The sequence below is a fragment of the Gymnogyps californianus genome, chromosome 4 (genome assembly GCF_018139145.2).
Source record: "Gymnogyps californianus isolate 813 chromosome 4, ASM1813914v2, whole genome shotgun sequence".
In the NCBI taxonomy this organism is placed as follows: Eukaryota; Metazoa; Chordata; class Aves; order Accipitriformes; family Cathartidae; genus Gymnogyps; species Gymnogyps californianus.
Genome location: NC_059474.1, coordinates 31,262,328 through 31,282,613, shown reverse-complemented (window position 1 = coordinate 31,282,613; position 20,286 = coordinate 31,262,328). Strand labels below are relative to the sequence as shown.

The following is a 20,286-nucleotide window of genomic DNA, read 5'->3' as shown; positions in this document are numbered from 1 at the left end:
TCCTTCAGGCCAAGACATGAACATTTAGACCTGGAGCCTGAAATTGCAGCCTGTTTTCATACCACTGTGCATGGCAGGCGTTGCGCTGCTGCGGTCTTAAGAGTTTGAGAAATGTGGCATTAAGGGGTTTTCTGGGCAGAGAAACCTAAGAGAAGGCTGAGGGACTGCTCTGTTTGTGAGCTACAAATGGAATGGTCAAATTTGTAATGCTCCCTCTTACGCCAGCTTCAATAAAAGGCAGATTCATAATATTAGAAATCATATCTTCTATTTTATAAGACTGCTACTGAGTAGATCTCAGCGGGTTATTTAAGTCACTAGCTCAGAATCCAAATCATCACTGAAGAGCAGAGAAAAGCATCTGTTTCTGCAACCCACATACCTTCTTCAGTGGTCAACATTTTCAAAGTCTTTATAACACTGGCATTTACCAGTATCCAAAATAAATTTAGTAAACTTTCCTCACCATAAGTACATAATCACTAGGTAAACCTTTGTGGCAGGAATTATGGGCACCATCAAAAACAATACCGAAAGTAACTCAAATGGAGACACTATGTTTTATTAATACTCTTCCAGATTACATTTCTATTCCTAAAAAGAAACACAGGAACACATCTAAATCTAAGAATTCCATTATTGTTCAATCCTGGGAATGGAACATTGTTAAGTTGGACCATTTTATTACTTTCCATATACTTTAATATTTCAAAATAAAAAAAAAAAAAAAAGAAAAATCAAATAATACTAGCTCCAGACAGATTGCATATTGAACATGGTAGGCTGTTAATCACCACACATCAGTTTCCTGATAAAAATCCCTGATTAAGAAGTTTTCCCTCTAAATTAAGTTTATAAAATTCTGTCGGTGGCTCAGCCACTCGATGGTATAGGAACTGCTCCCAGGTTTCTTGTTGCTTAGATTATCCAGCCTTGGGTGCACCCGGGAACCAAAGTCCTTGGAGGTGGGAGCCAGCAGTTTCCGCCTTAACACCTTCTGTTGAGCAACATGGAACAAGACACAGTCTGCTTCGAGAAGCCTTAAGAATCAGTTCTTGAAGAAACAGGAAAGCTGGCCATGTGTAACAGAGGAAAAGAGAAAGCCTCAATACTTATGAGAGTAGATCCTCAAAACTCAGCTGAGCCAGGTCCAGCAAGCAAGAAAACCACGCAAATCCCACCAAGGGAGCAGGCACCACAGACTAAACAAACCAGACAATAAGCAGATCTCCACTGCAGAAGCTGTCTGAAAGTGTGTCAGTCCCACGAATCATTCGCTATAAAAAGTTCAGCGTCTCATCTTCAGTGCTTAACTATAATTCTGTACATTATATACAAAAATGCACAAGGATAGCTGCTTGATGCTTCCAATCCTTGTTCTTTTGCAGTGATGAAAAATTTTAAAAACCAGAGTCTGGACTTATAAATAGTGCAGAAAATGCAAATGCTAAGAAGACAATGCCTCCTATGATTGTCACTGAAAAGAAAACACAAACCAAAAAGAAATTAGATACTGAAAGTTAAATATCTTCCATGACACATTACTTTTTTTTTTTTTTTTTTTTTTTAAATAACTGATTCCCAAATAACCTTACTTTAAAATTTATGCTGCAAACAGTGGATGTTGTTTCTAGCTCAGTGTCAGGATGCCCATATGCCATCCCACTGCCTAAATGCATCTACAAGAATATATTCTGGTCCTTAGGAAGAAGCTTTGTTTTACTCTTATTACTTTAGCTAGTATAAAACTGAGGTTGACACCTGCTGTTGAATATTTGGCTGTATGGAGGAAAATAAAATACAATATTCTCATGCTGGAGCAAGCCATCAGTTAAGAGTGACATGCTAATTAGCATTCTTTGCACAGTTTAGGTAACTATATTGAAAGAGACAGTATCAAAAACATTAACTGCTTGCAATGGCCACAACCTGCTAGGGGCTGGGACAGTATTCCAGAAAAGCACCACTGTGTATGTTCTCCTACTCTTCTCTGAACAAACTAACGGGCTAGATGGATCTTTGGCCTGACCTAATATGGCTATTCCTGTGGTCAAAGATCCACACTGAGCTTATTAGGAGCATATTAAATCACTGTTAGATTAGCATTTCGTCACCAATTTCCTTGGCAAACAAACACAACAGAATGCATGTTTCACTTTTTGCAGTGAAGTTGGTTTTTTACAACCTCTGCAACTACAGAACAAATATTCTGAATGAACATTTATAGGAAGCAGCTTCACAGAATCCTTCCTGGGAGCAAGAAATTTCACTACATCACAGGACTGACAGTTGAAGCAAGCTGCAACCTAATCTAAGGAAAAACAAACAACCCAATGCAACCTTACTGGTCTTTCCTGTTACAGATAGCAGGTATGATAAAAAAAAACCAAACAAACATTTATGCCACATACAGAGTAGCTTTTAAAGCTTTTATATGGCTGGCATAACTTGTAAGTATGCAGTTCTCTTGCTCATCTGAAGGTCTGTACTCAGAATTGCAAGAGAATTTCTATTATCCACTGTCGAACAACACATACTGACTATTCAAAATACTGTATTTCCTTCCTCTGGTCTCCTACAAGGTAGCTAACAGTGAAGCAAAATGTGTTTCACCTGTGTCCGTCTTTAAACCTGCAGCTATAATACCCATTTTGATTCTTTAAGTTAGAGTCAGTAAAACATTAAGTTCAATTAAGGCCAGACCCCTTAGAAGCACCCTGCACAGGGTGATAGCACGCGCTTGGACTCTGCCTGGCAGGAGGGACATGCAGCCCCGGGAAGAGCGCAGGGTCACCCCCGCGAGGGGAGCTGACTCCAGGCCGGGCGGCGGGGTGGGGAGGTGGGATGGAGGACACAGATTCAAAAAAAAAAAAAAAAAAAAAAAAGTTTTCGGGTTTTCCAAAAGTTTTGAGAAACACTGTTCCGTAGTCTGCACGTAGTCATTTACACCACAAACATTACCAGCATTAACACATTTTTTTGGTTGGAGTGAGTTTTTACTTACCAGTCCTAACAGAAATTTTTTGTGCTATCATTCTCCCTCCAATAACTGCTAAACCAGTGCATAGGCAATGTCCCACTGTTCCTCCTACCGCCACACCATAGGGGTCCTGAGGAAAAAACACAGAAGGGAAACATCATCACAGTTGAAAACCCACTGGTCCTACGACAACCTCCTGCCATGAAGGAGCAATGCCTTGATTCCCTGATTGCACTCTGTCAAGCATGGAGGATACTCTCTGGTGTTTACTCTGCTCTGCTGTCACTGCCTTAAAGACCAGAACAGTGTACATCAGCTAGCAAGACAGTCTTAAATCTAAACCTGACTAATATAGAAGCATATGGCATGTTTCAACCAAGAAGCATCTTCAAGTCATTAAATACAGATCCAGAAATTGCTCTGCTGTACTTAAACAATTAAGCAACCTCTAGAGGGAAGGTGGCAGCTGTTGAGAAACACAATATGCATCAGCTGGAAGAACACCAACCTAATTATAAAGAAAGAGAAAAATAAATCCATGAACTGCAAATTAAAGCTTTCAGCAGCTAAAACATTCTGACTCCTTTGTCCAGCTTCACAAGCTTGTGCTCTACACTCTGCCCCCTGCAATCATCCAAAGAGGGAAGTATGAAAGAATTTAAGTCCAGAGGATAAAAAACTGTTTTCAAAGTTTATTGTCAATGACAGCTTTCACATCACTGCATAAGAAGCAGCTACTCAGTATGTGAACAACGCTACTATGTAAAGAAGTGTCTCAGATCTACTTACAACTTACACAGTTAAGGGCAGCATACATATTGAACGCCTCATAAAACAGAAGACTTCAGCATTAGAAACAGAAAACAATCTTTTAATGACCGATAACGAAGGCGAGGTAGGAGCATGACTTTCTGCTGCACAAAGATGAATGAGGGAAAGTGGAGCTGAGTCCCCTGCACATCTCTAAGTGAGACTTTCAGCCCTGAGAGGAAAAAAAAGCTGCTGCCGTCACATGAGGAATGCATGAAATCTCTAACAGGCAAACAGCAAAACTGTCTAAGAAGTGATATGGTATGAAGAAAAGACAACACTGACTGGCCAAAAGAACCAAAACCACAAGCCGGTGAGAAAAGGTGGTGAGCACCAAGCAGAGGACAGGTAGGAAACCACCAAGAAGCACAGGTCAGAAGCAGGGCTGTGCCAGCAGAACACACTTGCCTCCAGGATCAGGACCCAAAGTTCCTGGAAATCCCTGTTTCCCTGCAGTACAGCCCCAACCAGCAGAGGGTGGATCTCACCCCCCACCCCATTCCCTAGAGGCGTCCCTGGAAGGTAACAAGTTACAACGGCTTCCCTCAGCATAGTGTCTCCAGGAGCAGAAGTGCTCAGACGCAGCACCTGAGGCAAAGCCAGTCTAGTAGGACATGACGGAGTTTCCTGTTCTGTTTCCTTAAACAGATGAACAATTCTTATACACAGTGAACTATTAAGGTGTAAAATCAAGTTCTTAAGGACTGTTGTCAGGACTAGGTTCATGAAGACAGACTTAACTCATTCCGCTGGTGTATGCACTGAGACAGCCAAATTATCACCCTTTTTTTCCTCCAAAGGAGCCCTGTTTGTTTGTTGTTGACAGGATGGACACTACTCGCTTAATGAACGGTCACATAGTATTTTGTTTTCTTTTCACTGAAGAATGTGTGGTCACAGTTCACTTACCACACTGCTCAAATCTCCACATAAAGATAATTTCTTTCCTCATAAGCGTTTCTGTAATGCTCCTGCTATGTATCTTAGTACTTCACAGACAAGGATTTATCTGAATATATTATCAAAGGGGTATAAAACAATCCCACAGATAAAATGAAAAAAGTTCCAGATCATAATCATTCACTGATTTTGAAAGCCAAGATCAAGATAGCTTCAATTAATTTTTTATAGTATTTATTTTTGTAGCACTTACACAAACACTTCACATGCTAAAGGCAGAACATCCCACAGTCTTTAGTTGCAATGCTCAGCACTTCACAAACCAGACCACAGAGTCTGATGGACACTTCCTAATGGGACACTCAGAAAATGCAAACCAGAAGTCAACAACCACCTGTGAAAAGATGGGCTTAAGCAACTTGCCCAGCACCGTATGAAAACTTGGGCAGAGGCAGTAATGATTCCTCGTTTTCCAAGATGGCATGTAACTGCCTGAACAATGAGATCATCCTCTTGTCCTGCTGTTCCCTGCCTTGTTAGCTCTAAGCACCTTCCCTACACTGTAACAGAGACAAGAGGTTCCTATAGATTATAGCCTCTTTCATTACGCAGCCCTGAGTTATCCCTAGGGAAGGTCTGAAAGTGCACTGAAAGAAGCATGAATCCTAGTGAAAAAATGTAAATTATCTCAATGCATGAAAGAGCACAGGTAAGCTACTTATGTTTATTAAAAGGTTGACTATAAGCCTTAATTTTCCTTTAAATATAATACAGTTACATACATTCCAATCATCACGCTGAATATAATTTAATTTACAGTATTACTTACTGCACAGCAGTTTAGAGTTTATTTTAGTTCTATACACAGTACCACATTCACTTAGATTTCTAAAAAGAGGTATCTTTTTAACAGCTTTACATTTGCTGGGATGAAGGTCTCTTTTTAAAGCTACTGTGTTAAAACTGTATGACCACACAGATCAAAGAAACATCTGTTCTGTAACGTCTCTCAACACTGTACCAAAAAAAAATTGTATTCAGCTGCATGATATAAAACAACTATTTGCAGAAATGCCTGTGCAGTCCCAATCATGTAACAACAGTTTTAACACTACACAGAGCTTCAGTGCATTTATTTTCAGGTCTCAGCACAGCTGTAACACTAAGTAAGGCACAGCAAGGCAGCAGGTGTGAATCTGATACCTCCTGCAAGAGTATTTTGTCTCTCCCACTTCTCTGCAGGCAACCCAAAGAGGGCAAAAGAACAGGGCATTCTGCAACACTCACCTCTCTGGCGGCCAAGACTATGGTTGTTAATTGGGAACGATCACCCCATTCTGCTAAAAACGTTAAAGTAAAAGCTTGAACAAAGATTGGAGAAATAAAGTGTAGCCACTTCTTCTGAGGTATAGTGGTGCCTGGCCCTGATTCCACATCTCCTGGCCCATTTAACAGTTTAGTTCTCTGAAGCTGTGGAGGACAAGGGGAAAAAAAAAAAAAAAACAAAACCAACCAAACAACCGTAAGATTAGAAATGTCATCTAAACAACCCAAATGAAATACTTAAATAGTAAAGCTAGCCATTTAGTATCTGGAATGTTATTAGCCACCAACTGCTGCATTATCAATGTATTATTTATATTAGACACCATTGTAAAAAACTAGCTACATAAATGCACACACATATGTGTGTACTTGTAATCACCTCTAACCTCCAGTTACTGTCCATCTCATACTGCTTGCACTTACACAGCAGTTTCAGTAGGAATGACACCCGGTTTTTAACCAGATTTCCTCCTATTTTTAAAGCAGGGATCCCCCTCTTCCCAAGTGGTGGCTCTCAAATAAAGATTTGATAAAATTAATGGGAAGAAAAAAATCTTAAAAGAAACAAGATTAATACTCCACACTATTCCTTAGAAGTGGACTAGTGTATTTAGACTTCACTGCAGCACTACAAACCTCAGCATTAATCTGCCTGACCATAAAAAGAAATAAAAGTAGAGGCAAGAGTAAACTGTTGATGTCCTCTCTGCTAGTAATGCATTTAAAAAAACCCAAAACATAAAATGAAAAAAAACCCACGCTCTATGGAGAAAGTCCCTTTTCTCCTGAGAAGCCAGGCTTGCCACAGAACTGGAATCACCTGTTGAAACAGCCTCCAGGGGCCACTTCTGTCCCATTTACCACACATTTTCTGTGTCAGATTATCAATCACAGACACAGCTGAACACTCCAAACACGACAGTGCCGTTCTGCAGCTTCACAGCTATAACTATTTCATCAGCCATAATTCACAGAAAGTTTATCACTTACTTCCTCGTCTTTTTTTTTAATTTCTGCTTGAACTTCCTCCAGCTCTTCCTGACCCTCATCTGGACTCATTTTCAAGCCTTCCCGAAGCATTCGGATGCCAAAAATTGCAAACAGTGCCGTTGACACATAGTATGTGTACACACGAGGAATAACTGTAGTGGCATAGCCAAACAAAACTGAAAAGAAAACAAATGCGTCATTTAAAAAAATAAGCATGAGGATCATAATTGTTTTTCCCACATCTAAGAAATGCTTGCTAGCAAAGTCTGCCACTAAAATATCCACCAATAAATAAATATTGCGTCTTTTGTTAGTTTTATATAATATTCTTTTTTTTTTTTTTTGCAAGATAATGACACTCTAGAAACTCCAACCATTACTGGTCATGCCAGAGACTGAAGTCCATTAACACACAGACAAGGCACACCAGGCAAAGTTGACGTGCTGCTATTCCCAAGAGCCAGTCCAAGCAACATTATCTTTCCCATCAAGGACTATGCAAGTCCTGCCTTTCTCCAAGCATGCCATGAAACCATCATCTGTAATCATGTTAGATTAGTCACAGTGTATACCAGTTAATTCCATTTTTATATATGACTACATGTTGGATAGCATATCTTTCCAATCATTTCATTTATCAGATAAAGTTAGAATAAGATTTTCTACAAGTTAAATCTACTAGACATACCCACAAATCATCCAGCTGCGTGAATCCATGTCTGTCATCTTTTGCCAAGTGCAAATACCTGCACATTACTATTCCCTTCTCTCCCACACTCCCCACAAACACACATGACCAACTTTGATCTTCCTTTAATTTAAAAGCACTGATCCCACTCAAAGACCAAAAAGCTACCTCCACGGTGCACCTACTTTTACAGGTATCAAAGGCGATCAAACTAAGCCAAAGCTAGTTCTCAAATAAGAAGAAATATGTATCCAGGACAAAGTACTTCTTCACAAAGTAAGACTAGTTAGCTTTTTTGGACAAAAAAAGGCCTGTAAAATGAGAGGAAATTAAAACTCCACACCTAACATTCAAGGCCGCTTGGACCATGCACTCACAACTGTCTCTGTTGTTTTACTCCACATGCAATTAGCTAAAAGGAAGATTATTACCATGCGTGTTTTCTTGCACACACTTTCTTAGTTGAAAAATGTGCTCAGAAGTTACTACATAATCTGGAAATTAATCCGCACTGCCACTACCAAAAGTAAGACTATGAGACCAAAATTAATCAGGTTGTACTATTAGTAAACATGGCACATACATACATCAATAACAGTGTTAGTTGCACAGCTAAATAAACCAGAAGGAGTTAAACTAAACTTATTTTTAAAGACTGAAAATACTAAAGTAAAGCAACGCAAGAAACTATAAAAGGGTTTTTTTTAGCATTACTTGCATATACAAGCATAGACATAATGAAATAATCAGAACAGTAAGGCAGCTGATTTTGTCAAGCACAGCTTGAAAAAACACCCCAAGTAATGATTACTTGGAACTATTGAGTTTAAGTGAGCATGTTTTCATGAAATCAAGGTGGGCAAAAACCCCAGGAATTTCCAGACACAGCTTGGATAAAACAAGGGCAGTGGAGAGAGGGGAGAAGGAAAAAAAAGAAAAAAAAAAAAGAGGCTCCTTTCTGAAAAGGAAGAAATAGTTGGGAATCTCTAAACTGGGGGATAAAGCAGAAAAGAAAGCTTTTATGAAAAAGCATCAGGAAAGATTTGAAGACAGACTTAGTATAGAAAAAGGGAGAGCTGTAATGGACAGGAGAAGAGAGCGCAAGATTTACAGAATAGTGCATCACCTATGGTACTAAATAACATTAAATGAAGCAAGCAATGCAGAAGTGAAAGAGTCAAAGACTGTGATATTAAGTGAGTAATGGAAGAAACTTATACAATGCTATTGCTACACACAGTGCAAATGGAAACTGCTCTAAGACTGCAATAATAATTGCAACAGTGTATCTAACAATAGCTGCACACCCAAAAACCATTCATAGAAACACTTGCCGAGAAACCTGAAGCCAGTTAGTCTGCTGTCTCCAGTGTATATAAACCAATGAACGCTATTTCAATTATTTCTGAAATGGGCATGGTTAGAAATGAGCACACATACAACAAGTTTATGCTGCACCTGATATACCTGAAGGCTGCTCCATTTTATGATCACGGCTACGTAAGCACCCACAGCTACAGGTTCCTCAAGTGCCACCTGACACCTCACTTCCCCCCAGCTCTTGGTTCTGTCAGTACCACCCATCCCAAAGGACTGTGGCAGAACATCATCTTCCACTTACGCAGCTCCCAGCACAAATCCAAACAGCTACATGTACAGGGATACAAGTCAGACGAGGGAAATTTGTCATCATAGTAAGAATCTTTCGCCTTAGGAGGAAAAACAGAAGTCACTCCCACATTCCCTTTAGGCACACTAATTTAACAGGAGCTAAAAATAAAAGGAAACCACTGGCCCAAAAATCAAAGGAAGTGCTTAGGGTCCCAATCCCATTCCTCTTCCTTAAACTCATACTGAGGTCTAGGGAGCACAAACACCTCATTAGAGGTAAAAGCCTAAATATTCAATCTGAGCCATGGTCCCCAGGAAAACCTTCACACTCTCCTTAAAACAGAAAACTGCATATATCTACTACCTTTATTTTAATTTCAATTTCAATTAAGATTTATTGATAAATACATACCCAGCACATTTTAAGAGATGAAACAAAAAGAAGAGAGTGCTAACCTGATAAACATGTCATCAGTCCCAAGGCAAGCATAGCACCAGCCAGTACAGTCAAACGGTTGTACCGCATTGCCATGATGGCTGCAATGAAGAAGGTCTTATCCCCGAGTTCTGATACAATGATGACCGATATAGCAGCCACAAATGCATGAATAAAGCCCAAATTAGTCTTGTCAGCCGACTCTTCATTGACAACGTGAACTGGAGCAACTGGCGAGGAACCCTTCTGTAAGGGGGGGGGGGGGGGAGGAGGGGAACCAACAAAAAAACCCACTAGTTAATTAGGCTTGAATAGTTAGTTTGCAGAAGTACTGAGCCTTGTATTTCTCCTGTCATACCATACTGCGTAGTGTGACATTTTAAGTATACCCCTCTCACACAGCATTAATGATCATTAACTAGTTACTGGCTGCCACCTATCTCAAATTGTTAGTTAGGCACTTAGCAAGAAGATCAAATTGTGCACCGATTATTAAAGCAGTACTTCACCGTGCACACCACTGAACATGAGAACCACTATTACAAGAAAACATGGCGAAAGCAGCTTTAGTTCAGCTCTAATATTGCTGTCTTTACAATCCCTGGCTATTTACTTCATGATCTTGACAAAACAAGCAATCTTCTGATATAAATATTAGGAATTAAACTCTTCAAACCAAAATTGGGTGACTGGGATAGCTCAGGAGAAATATGAAGTCCTTTCAAAAATTGTCAGAATCACTTTCTTCCCTTGCAGAATCTTTGCATTTCAGCCGCATTAGAATTTTGCGCACGTTTTCATCAGCTTTTTTTGTACATACTCTATGTTTATTGAAAACTAGCTTTAAGACTTTCCAGTGGTCAAACCGGACCAGCACACTCCAGATCTCACTTACTCACTGAAGTGCTTACTTTTACAGAGATTACGATATCTACAATCGAAAGCAAGACCCAAAACAAGGAAGTCGATGTTCACATGCTTTACCAGAGATGGCTAAGAAAGCTTGTTTCAGCACATCTACCAGCAGAGACAGATTGCAACTTGTTTTAACATGGTGACTTCCCAGCATTCCACTTTTAGCACTACTCTAAGTTTTTGGCTTTGATATTTAAAAGTTTCCATGCTTTATATGACACATAGTGACTTTGAGTTCCTTCACCTTTAGCAGTGCTGTAAATTTTTGGTTTTGATATTTAAAACTTGGCATGCTCTACAGGCTACATCAGGCCATATGTTAATAATTTTTCCATCCCTCTGTGTGATCACCCGGCACTAGAATCCCCTAACCAAGAACACCATTTAAAAAGCTTTAACGCAAAGAAATTAATCTTAAATGTTGAGGAAAACCTGGCAGGTTTATTGAGTCGCAACAAAGCCTGCTTTCATCTGCTTCTATGAGGAAGACCTGGAGAGGTCGGTTCCCTCCCTCAGCACGCAAGCAAGCGGGACACAAAAATATTTATCTGGTGGGGAAAAAAAAAAAAGCATCAGCCCGTTTTTCACGTCGGACCTGAATTCCCCTCTTTTAGCAGAAAAAGGGAAAGCTGCAGGGCCACCTGAGGTGGCCCTGCAGCTTTCCCTTTTTCTGCTAAAAGAGGGGAATTCAGGTGTCCGATGGCCTCCGAAAGGCGAGGCGTCCAGCAGGCCGGGCCCGCCCCACCGGCTGAGAGCTGCCGCGGGGGGCGACCGGGCCGCTCCCGCCCCCGCGGCCCGGCTGAGAGGGGGGGAGGCGGGGTGTGCGCAAGCAGCCGGTGCGGCCCGTCCCCCACCTCACCTCACCTCACCTCACCTCAGCCCGCGATTCGGCTCCTTGCGCCGCCGGGGGTGGCGGTGGTGGCTCCTTCTTCCTGCCGGGCTCTTCCTCCGGAGCGGCGCGCAATCCCCCCGGGACCGCCAGCAGCAGCAGCGACGTCGCCAGCAGCAGCGCGGCGGCCCGCGGGAGAGGCGGCGGGGATGGCGGCGAGCCCATGGCGGCCGAGCGCGGTGATGGTGCTGGTGGGGGGGGGGACGGGACGGGGGGGGGGGGGGGGGGAACAGCACAGCACGAGGCCCCTCTTAAAGGCGCCGCGTCATCGCCCTGCCCGCAGCGCCCCAACCGCGCGGCCCCGCAACCGTCCCCCAACCGCTTCCTGCAAACGGCCCGGCCCGGAGGGGCGGGGCCGCGCCACGCCGATTGGCTGCGGACGCCGCTGACGGACGCCCCGCCCTCCGCCCCGCCCCGCCGGAACGGGCCGGGGACCCGCCGCCCGTCGCCGTCCCCCGTGGGTGGCGGGGCGGTGGGGGCAGGCCCGCAGCACTCGGGAAGGAGACGCAGGCGTTGGTTTCTATCCCCTTCTCCGGCTCCCGGCGTCGAGAGGGGACGGGCAGGGCGGCTGTGCAGCCTTCCCGGGGGAGCGGGCGAGTCGAAGCGCGTCCCCCCTCCGTTCCGAATTGCCTACGGGCAGGGAAAGGGCGCTGAAGGACGGAAAGCAAAACGGCTGCGTAAGAAGGCAAACAAAAATTGCATAGAAAGGGCCTGGGCACATCCAGGTTTCTAAAAGCCTAAGTACAAAGCAGCGCTCTGGGTATGCATGACCCGAGGGGGGGCCGCGCACCCCCACGCTCTCCCCGGGGACCCCAGGAGGGCCGTGCACCCCGATGCTCTCCCCGGGGGCAAGGATAGGAATGTGCTCCCTGAGAAGCAATTAACAGTCTAGTAAACAGGACCAAGCACGCCAGTAAAACAGGAGGTGCTTGGAGGCAGGCTCAAGGAGCCTCCCGAGAATCACTAAAAATAATAAGGAAAGGTGCAGTCCCAAGACAGGGCTGTGTTCCACGGTGCACTGAAGCGATGGAAGTGTCAATGGAGAGAGGGCTGCGAGAGCCAAGAGAGGCACAACATTTTGTGCAAAGGAATTGCTCGTTTTGCAAATACATAGCTCAATTTTGAAAAATTATACAAAATGGAAATAGAAGGTGTAATAAACTGTTTTAATTAGATAATTCATAGGAAATACTTCAGTATATAAAAATTCTTCTCATACACAAAATAATATACGCATGTAAGTAGAAAACATGCTGAAACACCAGCATCCATATGCTAGCTACATCATGCAAACTGATCATTCACTCCAGTATCATGAAAAGGACCAGAATATCCAATGGTTAAGTGCAAAAAACCCCTGCGCTGAGTGACATCATCTCCCCAGTAAAGAATTGCTTTGCAACGCTTGTCAGGTACTGGTTTCCGTGTGTTCTCTGCCTCGGCAGTTCATTACATCTGCTCTCACAGGCTGTTTAAAAACCAGTGTAGTCGTGGTTACGGTCATCCTGCATAACTGCCCCCTCTAAGACAGAAGGGATTCCAATAACACGCTACAAGGACGACAGAACCATAACCAAGAACATTAATTTTCTGCAAATTCTCTTCTACTGTCTCTCTAGACAGAGCACCTTCCATGATTTTCCCAGTTTAGGGATAAAAAAGGAGTTTTCATCAATGAATGAAAACACTGGTGCAGAAGAGATAATGCAGAGAATGGGTCTGTTTATCTCCACTGCTGAGCATGAGTCACTCCTCCACCGCAGCCTTCTCCACCGGTTTTTGTGCTTGCAGTTATAAAGCAGTGGCTGGTTTTAATTATCAAGCGGGAAGCACAGAAAGACAATACACAATGTGCCTCCCTCCGAAGTGATTCAAAGAAAAGAGACTAGGAAAACAATAAGCTTAAATATTAGACAAGATGTGAAATACAGTAGTTAAAATGATTCCCTGCACCCTCCTTTCACCACGCAGTTTTCATGTATATGTATTTGGGCTTGCTGCACAACAGCAAGTGTTTTATGCACAAGATATAATTATGAAACAGAAAAAGAGCCAATTAGCATCTCTTCAGTTTGAATTAAGGTCTTCAGTAAACCTCTTTTTAGCTTGTATGATATGCAGAGACCTTACATTTCCCCACATAAATTGGTAACATGGATGAGATTATCATTAAAATTATGAGCTTTTAAGCTAGAATTAGAGAAAATGTGCGATTTTACCTTGGCTTTAATAAACCGTAAATCTCTTATTCCCTTATAGAAAACATTTCCCAGTTTGCACTAAAGATACTGTAGAAGAAATATTCTAAAAAACAAATGGTATAAATGCTTTACGATGCTTTGGGTAGGAGCTAAAGTTTTTCTGATAGAACTCGTGACACAAAACAGCAGCCAGTGCCTGGTTAAAAAGAACACACATCACTACGCACCACCACGTCACGTTGTGAAATCCAAGTGTGATGGCCATAGATACATATATGAGGAGCTCTGCAAAATAATGAGGGCAAGAAACTCTCTCAAACCAGTCTCCGAAAGGTACACTGTGGCTCAGACTTACCACCTTTCCTGCAATCAAACAGAAAGAAATTAGTGGAGAACAACATGCATTAAACAAACTTTTTTCTTCTACTCACAATTATAGAACAACACTCTCATTAAAGTTATCATCATCATCATGCACCTCCATCTGATCTGGCAGCTTTGCACTTCTTAATGAAATAAGATGCCACCTCTGGCTGTTTGCGCAAATACAGAGTGAGGAAACCTATTTTTAGCCCACGTGCCCGAGGAGTGGCACAAGTCCTAAGCATTAGCATGTGCCTGTCCTTAGGACACTAGAAGCTAGACCTTCATTTTAAGTTCTATAAAACTATATATACAGACACAGACACCCCCCGCCCCCCCCATTCAGCCATCCGATCTCTTTTCCAAGCAGCCTCATTTAATCTACTGAAAGTCTTACAGAGAACACCACACTAAAGGAACTGAAAAATACTCTTGTTTTAAGGGATTAGAAGCTACAGAAGCCTACTGAAACAACCAGGAAAACATTACCTAAGTAAATGGTTGGCAGAAATGAAACATCTTACCTGATTTACTTTTTCTAAGATTAGCTAGAATCACAAGACATCTGTGTTGGTGAAGAGAGGCCCAGATGTACATCATAACTCCTACAATGTGATACCAGCAGATCTGCACAGAAAGCTCTTTTCCTGAATGAAATTTTTCATTAACATACAGCCAGGAAATACCTTCCCAAGCATCATCCCAAAACACTGTATACATTTTTTAAATGTTACTGTCTTACAAAATTCTAGTAGTGAGCCTCCAATCCCTTGAAAGATGCTTTTAAATCCTTCATCATTTAAGTGCTCAGCTGGTAGTTCATTTCCCTTAACCGCTGTATACTAAAAATATCTAGTTTTTAATCCAGTAGCTTGAGGTACAGCATGACATACAACCGATACATAATTGATAGTCTAAGACCTCAATATTCAACACTTTGTAATTCTTATCATCCTAATTAAAGATGTTGTCATGGCTCAGGTCAACATATAAGTACACAGTTGTCTTGTTCACAGTGAGTGAGATACATAGATACACCTACACACACACACACACACGTGCACAGCGTGAACCGTTTAAGCCTTCAAAAAAATTTTAACTGTGTTAAGGATGATTTCCAATGTACAAGCCAATACACCATCTCTAAGAATCTACAAGATGTGAAAAGTAGAAGACAGGTCCAGAAAGAAAAAGGTTTTATTTACACATAGGAGATCTGCAGGTTCTTTAAAAAAATCACTGGATTAAACTAGAGCTGATGTGGTTGGAAGTGGTTAAAAACTTCACTAAGGTTACATACTTGGTAATGACCACCTTAGAAAAATTAGTCGTGGGAGAAGTGCTACAACCAGCTCATGGTTCATCTGTGCAGGGGAATAGCAGCTCAGTTGTGAGACTCAGTGGAATGTGTTGGCAGAAACAAGTCATATAATTCAAATTTCTGCTGTATTAATGGAGACATTACAGTACTGAGGGAAAGAAGAGACTGACTGATGCAAGGCAGAGCAGTGGCAAGTTCTCAATGGAACACAAAGGAGGTGGCCAAGACAGCCTTGCAGACTCACCTTACAGGAAAGCTTACAACAAAAAAACAAACTCAAGTTTGAGAACTGAAGTTGCGTAGTGGCATTTGAGAACTGGTACCTATTACTGTCCTTCGTAAAGCATATGTATCTCAACGCAAAACTGATCGGTAATGATCCTGAAAGTATCTATGTGAGATGTCTTTCAGGAAATAACAGTGATGGTTAACATGAAAGTGTGTATCAGTGCCTGTGTTTGTGTATAATGCTGGCTGATTACGTGATATACTGAAATGTAATTACTTTGAACTATGCCAGTAAATATTTTTATGTCTCATCAGTTAACACACTTCTTGGACAAAGCAGCCCTCTACGAAACTGTTTGCACGATGGAAACAAATGGGAGCAAAACTGCATCTTTGGTAATAACTAAGCAGGCACTTACCATTGCTGACGTTAGTAGGCACTTGACATAGCACAGTTGAGCCAACGGCAACGTAGTAACCAAGTCCAAAGCAATACTGCACAATATGAATGACACCATTGGAAAACACGCTGGTCCAGAGGCATTCTGCAAGTCTTCGACAGCTATGCAGCCAAAGCAGCAGGAGAACCAGGAGCGCAGAGAAGTGTTCACTATCTGCTTGCAGATAAACAATAGCAACTTTGAGACAGATAGGAACAATTTAACCCCGACAGTGCTTAAAAAAGGCTATTTTTTCCCCTCCCCACAGCAAAATTTTACCCTCATTTTAAATTAACTGAGCACTGGGGAAAATATTTGTACGTGAGGCACTGCTGACCACAGCAAGATTACTTCTAGAAGGTGCTAACGGCCCTTTCTGCTAAAAGGACAGCTGAAAGCCATCATATCCATAAATTAGAATGATTTCTGCCTTGAATAATGACGAAGCGACTTGGTTTTCCAGGAAAGTCACTTGGAGCCTAGTTTAAAAGCAGCTGATGAAGTAGCACTTGAAGAATACAAATTCAGCACAGGATAGTAGTGCAGCTTTCTAATATTTATATGGCTGCATCATAATAGCTGCAATACTTGCCTGTGTCCTCACTTTGAGGATCTCTACCAAGAGCACGGTGCACATGCTGAATCCATGATGGGAGCAACCCTCCGAGGAACTCAGCTCGGAAAAGCCAGATCAGCAGAAAGCCATTCCAGAGCACAGAAACCACATAAAAGTGAGTAAACCACCTGTGGGAACAAAAAGGGTCTTCATGAATGTTCTCATCATTCCTTAGTTGGAAATGTAGCTGCAGGACATGCTTGCCTGACGGTGAGTACATTCCCTTTTGGTCCCCACATCAGTAAGTAGAGAACTCAGGACTCCAGTGGTACCAAGCAGGAATAACCCTAACGCCTTCTTCCCCCAGCAAAATGCTGCCTGGAATAACCTCTAACTTAGCTTACCTTACTAACCATAGCTGCACTAAAAAGGAGAAGGCATAAACCACACATTGCAAAGGTACTCCTCAATGCTTACAACTCATCATGATGTGCACAACTTTTTCTTTATAATTTACACCACTGAAAGCACATCCAAATTCATTTTCTGGGCATTTCCAGGCTGTTGCGCCTAGCAGCACTCCCACTTTCCTCAGTTCTAGTGGATGCATTACATGATGTGTTAAAGTTCATAAATGACAAATGCAGATGGTAAAAGGCACCCAGAAGTAATTACTCAGCTGTACACTAAAATATCTTGTCCCTCTGCAAATTCAAGGTCTGCAACAATCATTTAGAAAAAAAAAGGAGAGACCACCAATACCACTGGGTGATTACAAGGCAAGACCACGTGGTTTTTTTGAAGAAAACAAAGAATGTCCCAACACCATAATGCACTTATAAAAGCACATTATGCATTATTGAAATGCAAGACATTACGGTCAAGATGGGTAACTGGATGGAGTTAAACAGCCTACGATATTCAGCTCAAACTAGGTGATCCAGTATTTCCTTTTGCTTTTAAAACCAAAAGTCCTTCTGGCTATGAATAAAAAATCAGGACCTCTGGAAACACCTGCAAAGAGATGAAATAGGTACCATGCGAAGACGCTGATGGCCTTGTCTTGACAATGTAACTATTGGTACAAAACTAGGGTATAACTGTATAGTCAGAGAAGACTATATTTCTCTGGAACATGCAAACTTTTCTTTTGGGGGAGTGTAGGGGTACAACACCCTTGCTTAGTGAAACCAGATAGTGACCCCCTGCCAAAGCAGCTCGGGTATCTCTCAACAGCAATACAGAGGCCAAGTCAGAACCACAGAGGCAGCGAGCATCCCTGCATGCTCCAGAGCACCTTGCGCATTAGCGCTTGGTAGCCCCTTCAGACGATCACTTCTCTTCCTTAGTTCCTTCTCCTACTGAGCAGAGACAGCAACATTCACTCTGCTGATTTGCAACAGCAGAGGTAAAATTTAGCCCCTCTCCCTCATTTTCTGCTTAGAAGACAAACAGAACTTGTATACTGATAAAAACTCATCGTCACCTCCAAGTTTCAAGCTCTTTCCCTGCTGTTCTGTTACTCAGTAGACTTCTGTCTCACCACTCACCAGAGAACTTTCTCCACACGTTGCTCTTTGTTACCAGCACACAAACAAGCCCTGCCAGCTCAGCAAAGACATGCTCTGCGAGCTTTCAGCAATCCCAGTTACGCTGGGGATGTATCTGACCTACAGAGCAATCCAGCACTGCAGTAAGTACATGTGTCATCCCTCAAGGAGAAGAATGTTCACTATTTGCCAAACCAACCCGAAATGGATCATAACATTTGACGAGATGGAATGGCAAAGTTAAAAACAAGCCCAGGCTAGTGAAAATACAATACTTGTTTGGAAATAAGACACAGATGAATGGAAACAGAAAATGCCTCAATGGCTACCTTCAGGATCTCCTCTATTCTTTCAGCTAGCAGGGTTACGGGTTCACTACTCAAGTAACAGAATCGCTCTGTAGATGTTGAGAGCTCAAGACCAATTCCCTGAAAATGCCACATTCTTCAGACACCATCTTCCCTAAGATGGTGGTGGGAAACTTCTGTTGGAGAAAGGTCAACTCAAACGAGAACCTACCTTAAGAATGTGGCACTTTGCAGTATGCTGCAATTAAGACAAAGCCTTTACGAGCCCTTATTTTCGCTCAGGGTACCGCAGAGCTTAAACACATCCCTGGGTATTTTCTGTAACCAGAAGCCTGATAACCAAGATACTACATTACAACCTTTCCATGAATAACATGCTGTGTCACAAAAACTTTTTTTAAACATTTGGTTTGAAAGCTATGTATATAAAATGTGTCAGTGATAACAAGATCATTACATTAGGGGCGATCAGATCTTTGGGTTAACTAGCCTCCCAGTCCTGTCCTGCTGGCCTTGCAAGATCCTGTCGTGCCTACGTGCAAGTCAAAGGCTAGTTCTAGTCATGAATCTCGGCTGATCAAAAATGATGAAATCCCAGTAACGTATAGAAAGCTGTACATTTTTTTCCCCCCCTTTTCCCTCTTTCATCCTGTTAAACATCTATTAAGAGATGTGTTTGGATAACAGAGCAGTTCTTTTGCCTTACTAGAGACTGTTCATGCAGGGTCCAGATCGTTATGTTAACATATTGTTGTTAGTATCCTAAATCACATTTTAAAAAGAAACCCTGAAGGAAGACGATGACAACTGAGAATCGGTTTAAAACAGTAAATCTGCAGTATATTTGCATAGTCACAGTTACCCTCAGGAATCCATATTCCCAGGTCCCTGACCTGAGTCTTGCAGGGAGGTTTGTTTTGCAGATACTGCATGGGACTGGGATTCAAGGGATTCGGCTTTTGTTCCAATTTGGAACATATGGACTCTGTATGATCACAGTCTCTATGCTCCCCATCTGTAAAAACAGAGTAACGCTTCTGCAAAAAAATTGAGCCCAACTCTATAAAAATACGCCATGCTATTTGCCTATGCTATTTATTTTCTCCATCTTCAGTTGAATTAATTGGAATGCATATATAGTTATTGCTACGCTACTGTGGCATAAGGCACGCAGCATTGCAGGAACAGAAATGGCGGCAGGCTTGCTGCCTCGCACGGAGGAGCGCAGCCCTCCAAGCCGCCCCCTCACCTCTTGGGCACCTGGAGGAGGCGCAGCCAGGCCGGGCGCTGCCCGTAGCCGCGCTTCGTCTTCCCGTAGCGAATGAGATCCTGGAAAAGGCCGGAGACGACGCCGACGCTGCCGGCCCCCCGCAGCGGCGGCAGCAGCACCAGCACCAGCCCCGCCAGGAAGGCGGCGGCCAGCAGGGCCCAGGCGGCGCCCAGCACCGCCGGCATGGCCCCGGCCCCGGCCCGCCCCGCCCCGCCCCGCCCACCGCCGCGGAGGGCGGCCGGGGCCTGGCGGCGGCGGCGGCACCGGCGCTTCTCCTTCCTCTTCCCGCTGTCGGGAACAGCGGGGCCCGCCCAGCGCCGGGGCGGGGCGAGCCCCGGGGGATCGGGGGATCCGGGGGATCTGGGAGTCGTGGTCGGTGCGCTCCGTCCCTGCAGCTGGCTCCCAAAATAGCGGGGTGGCGGGGGTGAGGGGGGGGAATCTCTGTTTATAACGTTACCTTGTGCGTCTTTCAGTGTTTGCACTGTCTCCGCCATCTCTTTTCGT

General features: G+C 43.0%; 2 protein-coding genes across 2 annotated transcripts; both read right to left on the bottom strand.

The window, feature by feature from the left end:
- Window positions 1-541: 541 nt before the first annotated feature.
- TMEM165 (transmembrane protein 165) lies at window positions 542-11,710 on the bottom strand. The gene is made up of 6 exons (XM_050895816.1): window positions 11,531-11,710; window positions 9,762-9,987; window positions 7,007-7,182; window positions 5,978-6,160; window positions 3,005-3,110; window positions 542-1,477 (listed from the first exon to the last, which is right to left on the bottom strand). The coding sequence occupies exons 1-6, from the start codon at window positions 11,708-11,710 to the stop codon at window positions 1,401-1,403; spliced, it is 948 nt and encodes a 315-aa protein (XP_050751773.1). The 3' UTR covers window positions 542-1,400.
- A 987-nt stretch (window positions 11,711-12,697) lies between these two features.
- Window positions 12,698-19,967, bottom strand: SRD5A3 (steroid 5 alpha-reductase 3). Its single transcript, XM_050895804.1, has 5 exons — window positions 19,762-19,967; window positions 16,691-16,842; window positions 16,078-16,272; window positions 14,634-14,756; window positions 12,698-14,109 (listed from the first exon to the last, which is right to left on the bottom strand). Exons 1-5 carry the CDS (start codon window positions 19,965-19,967, stop codon window positions 13,850-13,852), a joined length of 936 nt encoding a protein of 311 aa, XP_050751761.1. The 3' UTR covers window positions 12,698-13,849.
- Window positions 19,968-20,286: the final 319 nt, after the last annotated feature.

What these genes read in the sequence shown, in the direction of transcription:
- TMEM165 (XM_050895816.1), bottom strand. Translation starts at nt 11,710, where the DNA reads ATGGGCTCGCCGCCATCCCCGCCGCCTCTCCCGCGGGCCGCCGCGCTG. An exon ending in GAGCCGAATCGCGGGCTGAG is followed by an intron (nt 9,988 to 11,530) that starts GTGAGGTGAGGT and finishes CCCCCCTTACAG; the next exon opens with AAGGGTTCCTCGCCAGTTGC. An exon ending in TTAAAAAAAAAGACGAGGAA is followed by an intron (nt 6,161 to 7,006) that starts GTAAGTGATAAA and finishes TGTCCTCCACAG; the next exon opens with CTTCAGAGAACTAAACTGTT.
- SRD5A3 (XM_050895804.1), bottom strand. Translation starts at nt 19,967, where the DNA reads ATGCCGGCGGTGCTGGGCGCCGCCTGGGCCCTGCTGGCCGCCGCCTTC. An exon ending in TCCTCAAAGTGAGGACACAG is followed by an intron (nt 16,273 to 16,690) that starts GCAAGTATTGCA and finishes ATCTGCAAGCAG; the next exon opens with ATAGTGAACACTTCTCTGCG. An exon ending in TCTTAGAAAAAGTAAATCAG is followed by an intron (nt 14,110 to 14,633) that starts GTAAGATGTTTC and finishes GTTTGATTGCAG; the next exon opens with GAAAGGTGGTAAGTCTGAGC.